The 7,325-nt window shown below is 32.1% G+C and overlaps 1 protein-coding gene across 1 annotated transcript; it reads left to right on the top strand.

The window, feature by feature from the left end:
• The first annotated feature begins 613 nt into the window (after positions 1-613).
• LOC143245100 (ELAV-like protein 4) lies at positions 614-6,825 on the top strand. The gene is made up of 3 exons (XM_076490980.1): positions 614-776; positions 2,551-2,803; positions 6,106-6,825. The coding sequence occupies exons 1-3, from the start codon at positions 680-682 to the stop codon at positions 6,428-6,430; spliced, it is 675 nt and encodes a 224-aa protein (XP_076347095.1). The 5' UTR covers positions 614-679; the 3' UTR covers positions 6,431-6,825.
• Positions 6,826-7,325: the final 500 nt, after the last annotated feature.

Genomic DNA, 7,325 nt, shown 5'->3' on the forward strand with positions numbered 1-7,325 from the left:
AAAAGGAATGTTATTGCTTCAGGTCCGACTGTGTCTCTTTAATATGTTTTTCTTTTACGGAATCAGAGTGTCAAATAACTTATTTGAAACTGTTTTAGTGTATAATTTCTAAGAGAATTCAAAAGGAAATATATATATATATTCTAACTTATTTATAGTTTGTCTGCAGTAAATGGTAGAAAGAAAATGACAGTCAGACTGTTACATTCCTGAAAGGTGACAGTTGGGAAGAAGTTGTTTCAAATATTATCGTACACAAATGCCGTTTTCCAGATATGGAAAATGTACGCATGGTAGTTTTGGATTACTTTACAGCATGTACTTTATGAAAATAAAAATAACGTTTTTTTTTATTTAAGTATTTCGACTTGCCTCTAAACAACTCAAATGTTCTAAATAATTTAAATAACTGTATAATCGAACATATTTTCCTGGAAGTAAGGATGTTTAGAATATATTATTCATAGTTACCACTATAGTGAACCGATATTAAGAATAACGTGTGAACTTAAATTACAAACGCAGTTAGAATTAATTATCCATTTTTTATCAATATTTATAATTATGAAGAATGCTGTTTAAAAAATCGTAATATTTAATTTCTCAGGTGTCCTACGCGAGACCTAGCAGTGAAGCAATCAAAGGCGCCAACCTGTACGTTAGTGGTCTGCCTAAGTCAATGACACAGCAAGAGCTGGAAAATTTGTTCCATCCATTTGGCCGGATCATTACGTCACGCATTCTATGTGATAACATCACAGGTATTAATATCCCAGGTAGTTGATATTCTCCATGATAAATGTTCTATATAATAATTTGATATGTTTGATTCGTAAACTTAATAAAAGCGCCTGTGTAGCTCTGAATGTTCACGATTTCAACAATAAGTTGAAAGAAGTGATTTTATCTTATTTATCTGGTACCAGTCACGAACATTGTATGTTACAATAATTTAAAATAATGCATTACGTGTTATCATATATATATACACACATATACACACACTGTAATGGACGTTTAGATTGTAACACTACTTAAGACATCGGTGCAGTAGTTTTAGTTATAATTTAAACTTATATAATACGGCCTGAGTAAGTAGCCACTTTTAATCATGCTTTCAAGCACGTGTTGCTATTAAATATAGTCAAAACACTTCAGAAACTGAAAGAGACTGCTGCAACAAGATATAATAGGTGTAACAGTAAAGTGTGATAAAAGAAATAGTAATATATTGTTTGTCTTACGATTTTAGTTTTACCTTTGATTTTGTTGTTACTTTATCTGTTATTAGTGAGATAATACTGTTCATCCGACCATCTTTCTTAACATTTTCAATCTCTTATTTTGCTGGGAATATAGTTATGCATACATTCATCCATTGTAATATAGTTGTATGTTACTGGAAATTTACAGTTCATGTTTCAAATTTTCTTATTGGGCATTTCTTCCGAAATAAGCACTTTTAATGAATCATATTAATTTGAACTAAGAAAAGACCTAATCGGTTCATCCCGATTTAGATTAATAAAGGACCCAACCAGTTCATATTAATTAAATTTACAAAGGACCCAATCATCTATATAGGAGTTAACTTGCTCTAATATTTATCTTTCCCTTCCAATGAAATCTCTTTTGCTGTAAGAAGTATTCAATTATTAGCGGTCAAAGTTCATTAAAACATTTGGTCGATTTGTAATTTTTCAAATCGTTTTATCGTAACTTTCTTTTCCAAAGCCTGAGCTACTATAAATATAAATATGTAACATACCATTGCGTCAATCTGTACGAGTTTTAAACGAAAACTTAGGCCAAATTATAAGTTGTATTATTTTTCACCGAAATAAAAAGAAAAAACTGGTTAAGTGCGGAACTGTTAAGTGAGATGTCTAATGTATCTACATATTGTTACTCTATTGTTATTGTTTCTTTCTTGTTTCTAGACTGGTTAAGTGCGAACTGTTAAGTGAGATGTCTAATGTACCTACATATTGTTATTGTTTCTCTTGTTTTAGACTGGTTATGAACTGTTAAGTGAGATGTCTAATGTATCTACATATTGTTACTCTATTGTTATTGTTTCTTTCTTGTTTCTCAATTATGATACAACTTTGTTGACACAATAGTATTTTTTTAACTTATTACAATTTGAGAGAAATAAACAAAAAAAAATAGATACAATTTGCGTACTGATAAAAAAACCATATGGAAAGTTACAAACGTTTGATGTCCAGTGCTCTAAATATCATTTCATTGTCACTGTAAAATAAGAATGATGTCAAATATTCGAAATGTTTATTTTTAGCTAATTATTTTTCAGCCTCGCTGTAACACTGATTGTACGGAGCATTTATCTGTGAGTAACCTTAACGTATATTTTCTATCCTTTCAGACAAGACGTATTACGGAATATGTTTCTGTTTGTTGTGAAGCTGCAACGTTTTGAACATCAATGTGTAAATACATTATCGTTTACTGTGTCGCGTTTCATTTGTGTTGATAATTTAATTATATGCTTTAATTTCAATCCGAACTCTTATCCATGTCTGCTAGGACTGTCAAAGGGAGTTGGATTTGTTCGCTTTGATCAAAGAATCGAAGCAGAACGTGCAATTAAACAGTTGCATAACACGATCCCGGAAGGTGCAACCGAGCCGATAACTGTGAAATTCGCCAACAATCCCAGCAACAACGCTAAGGCCATAACACCGCTAGCAGCTTACCTGTCACCACAGCGTCGGTTCCCGGGCCCAATTCACCACCCAGCCAACCGCTTCAGGTACATTCCCCTGTCACCGATTTCCAGGTACCGTTACCTAGCGCTTCTTTGACGTTGTTTAGTTGCGGTTTATGTTCCAAAATTCACGTTACTTATATTATCTGTGTTTGTACATGTCGATAGTTTTTTATACTTAAAACTCGAATTACAGAAAACGTAACCCTTACTTGCTACGGACCATGTTTCGTAAGTTGACGTTGTATATGAAGTACACAGCGACGTGTACACAGTAACTACAGCAACGGAGTGCTGTGCAACTTTTGCCTTTTTTTTTTTTTTTTAACCCAAATTATATAGTTTCACAAACTAGTAATGATTACGAACCCGTAATCAAGGGATTTGAATTTTGTTTTCTGTTTATAATAAATACGTAGTTTCACACCAAACCAATAGAATGAGCTGTTCATTTTGTATAGGATGTTTTACTTTTGTTGCTTTATAAGGAAAGCGTGATTTCACGTCAAAAAAACCAATCATTATAAACGCAGGTAGTTGATTTAACATACAACTGAACAAATTATAGGAACTTTCAAGCCATTATTATAGTTGAAAATACTTGTGTTTACTGGTAGAGTTCATTTAGTTTAAAAACATTAAGCCTTTATTACAATTACGTTTGTTTTTTGTTACAAGATATCAGAAGTTTCACACCCTATGGTACATCAAAACCATTATTAAAGTAGCAAACATTTGTTTTACAAATTTGTTCTTCCACACCTTATCACCTAGAAGAATATTTTTAACAGTAACTTGTTTTGCTTTTTTTTTTTGCTTTCATTGAGTGTATTTGATTCACTTAATGGAAATGATGAACCTTCAACAAAAATAATAATCTGTTAAGATGCAACCAGTAACTTCTCTATGAAGTAATAAACTTCCTATTTAGTCCAGTAATTTATTTATGAAGTAATAAACTTCCTATTAGTCTAGTAACTTTTGCATAAAGTTAGAAACTTCCTATTCAGTCCAGTAACTTCTTTATGAACTAATAAACTTCCTCTTCAGTCCAGTAACTTCTGTAAGAAGTAATAAACTTTCTACTCAGTCCAGTAACTTTTAAATGAAGTAATAAACTTCCTATTTAGTCCAGTAACTTTTGTATGAAGTAATAAACCTCCTATTCAGTCAGTAACTTCTGAATGAAGTAATAAGCTTCCAATTCAGTCCATTACTTTCTATATATGTATTAAACTTCCTATTAGTCGAGTAACTTCTGTATGAAGTAATAAGCTTCCAATTCAGTTCATTACTTTCTATATATGTATTAAACTTCCTATTAGTCCAGTAACTTCTGTATGAAGTAATAAGCTTCCAATTCAGTTCATTACTTTCTATATATGTATTAAACTTCCTATTAGTCCAGTAACTTCTGTATGAAGTAATAAGCTTCCAATTCAGTTCATTACTTTCTATATATGTATTAAACTTCGTATTAGTCCAGTAACTTCTGTATGAAGTAATAAACTTCCTATTCAGTCAGTAACTTCTGAATGAAGTAATAAGCTTCCTATTTAGTCCACTATTTTTTATATGAAGCATTAAACTTCCTATTAGTGCAGTAACTTTTTTATGAAGTAAGAAACTTCTTATTTAGTCCATAATTACACTTCGATTGATGAATGTTTTGTTTTGTGTGTGTGTATTCGTGCAATAAACGCAATGACATTAATCGTGTTTGTTTGTTAGCTAAAATGAATTTTTGTCACTAACATCGACATGTTGATGTCAACAATTAAGGTAAATACAACGACAATGTGAACAAAATTTTAAATAAGCAGTCTTATTTGAAAGGGCATATTCGGTTTACTACCATACCAAATGAGATAATTAACAAGTAATATGATATAAAATTATGCTAATATAATTACGTTTGAGCAATTAAATTTGTTTCATTATTGATGCTTATGCCACCTTCCTTTAATAATTAACTGTTAATGTTTTAGCATCCGTATACGTATTTATTTTATTTCTTTTCAATACAAATCCTGTTGAAATCATTGTGTATGCTACCGAATGTACACATTATCCTATTTACTGATCAGAATATTAAGATTAATTAATTTTTGTGTTTGTTTTTATTACAAATACAAGGTGGGCCATAATGACCCGTCAACCAAGTATAGGACAGGCAAGCTACAATACCATAACAAAGAGTAATTAATTTGTATCAGTATCGAAGCAGGAATGGCTTAACGTTGCAAGTGATCAAAGTGTTCACCACCGTAATAAATGGTTACACGACATGATTTTTTTTAGCAAAGCCACAATAAACTACCTTTGTGTTTGCAGCAAGAAACCGAACTCTTAATTGTCTTGTAATTCCATAAAATTACTATTGTGCCACAGAGAGGACATATATGGTATTTGAAAGTCATATGAAATAAATATCCTACCCGAATGTATATTTATCTCCCCTAGTTTCACCATTCTCAACGCCCCGGCAAGACCAGATGGTTAGGGCATTCGACTCGTAATCCGAGGGTCGCGGGTTCAAATCCCTGTCATACCAAACATGCTGACTTTTTCAGGCGTGGGGCACTATAAAGTGACGGTCAATCCCACTATTCTTTGGTAAAAGAGTAGCCCAAGACTTGGTGATGATGACTAGCTGCCTTCCATCCAGATAGTTCTCGAGTAACTTTGCTCGAAATTTAAAACAAACAAACAAACTTTTCATCAGAGAATAATTTTTGAGATCTTAAGTTCTCCTCATATGACAATCTTTTCATCCCAGGCGTCAGCTTAGTAGCCCTTTTCTAAACCCATTACAACGATTCAGAGTCGCCCAAAGTTTGCATGTATTAATAGTTTAATAGAAAATATTTTGAATTTAAAGTCTGACATGACATTATATTTAGTCAGATACTAAATAAAAATACTTTTTAGTTTATGTATTTCTCTCTTACGAAATTATTTAAAGTAAACGTTGCAAGTAAGCTTATAAAATACTGTGCACAGAGTTATGTCACATTAAGCTAATATTAATATGTTTCACACATTAACTTCTTTTCACAAGGGTAATTAATATTTATTGAAAATAAAGGACATTTTGTGTAAAATATTAGCCTTTTCCGTAGAGTAGAAAGCGGTTTTTCATGGTAACGTAACGTTGTCAGAAATTACAATGTTAGAAGATTAGGGAAAATACCATTGGTTACATACGCTTGTTTTAGACAACTGGGCTACATGTATTTAATAATTTGTTAGAAATAATATTTCACTTGTAGATCTTGTTTAGGTTGGAACACAATATGTAAATTACCAATGATCTAACAATTTGGTCGAGATTATATCTTACTGGGTTTTTTTGTGTGTATGTTTTTTTATAGGTACTCCCCCATAGCAGGTGATCTTTTGGCTGCTAATCCTCTGTTGGCAGGCAATGCTGTGAATGGATCTGGATGGTGTATGTTTGTCTATAACTTATCTCCAGATACGGAGGAAAACCTCTTGTGGCAACTTTTCGGCCCTTTTGGTGCAGTTCAAAGCGTGAAGGTGATCAAAGATCTTCAGACTAACAAGTGCAAGGGTTTTGGTTTTGTTACCATGACCAATTACGATGAAGCTCTGGTGGCCATTCAAAGCCTAAACGGCTACACCCTTGGTAACAGGGTGCTTCAAGTATCCTTCAAGACTAATAAATGCAAAGCATAAAATTCCTCTGTCCTCCTTTACCCTTTGGATAATCCAACTGTGTAAGGTGAGGAAGAGGTTATCTTGATGGATACTTTGAACTTCTTAACTCCTTTCCTCTAATTCTGGAAACGTTCCAGAAGGAGGATAGGAGGTATTAAAAACTGGATTGAGATATTTATAACCTCTACGAATCGCCTATTGACTACTCATAAATCCTAGTCATCAGTTGTATTTAATGGTTAACATTTTCTATAACAAAATTTCTGAAATCAAGTTTACAAACCGAGAAGGTATTTCGCGAAAATAATATATTAATGAGAAACTTGTAACAAAGCACATATTAGCGTGTGTTACTCTTAGAAAAGACGTTATTAATAAGTTTGTTGAATGCTTAATTAGGCTTATGTGCTGGCATCTAGATGGTTATCAAAATTGTAATGTAACCATCGAGTGAATTTACTTTGTCGTCCACTTACTATTTTTTTGTGGAAATTAGGATTATTTCAACTCGTATTCACAGAAAACAAAAAAATCTAGTCAAAGTAAGCCAAAGAAAAAGCCATGCCAGACACGTAGTTTTATGTCGTAAGTATTTATTCACTATAATGTATTTTACGTATGTTTTGGGCGTAAAAATAATCCAACATTTGTTGGCCATCTTATTATATATTTATCAGTGTTTATCGTACTGGCACTCTGTTACCTTAGCTTTAATGATAAAGCAAAGTTTATTTAAAGAAAGCTGAGAGTTAAGGTAAAACCTATTTCACCATTTTATGTTGTTATTGTTCATTTCAATTTGTATTATTCTTGCTTTAGTTTTGTTTTGTACAGCTTGCATTTTTATTTATTTTCAAAGCATTTAAATTACTTGTTCAGTGTTTTGTAACACCTTTCTTTTCATTGTTTTTAA

The sequence above is a fragment of the Tachypleus tridentatus genome, chromosome 2, assembly GCF_004210375.1.
Source record: "Tachypleus tridentatus isolate NWPU-2018 chromosome 2, ASM421037v1, whole genome shotgun sequence".
Classification (NCBI taxonomy): domain Eukaryota; kingdom Metazoa; phylum Arthropoda; class Merostomata; order Xiphosura; family Limulidae; genus Tachypleus; species Tachypleus tridentatus.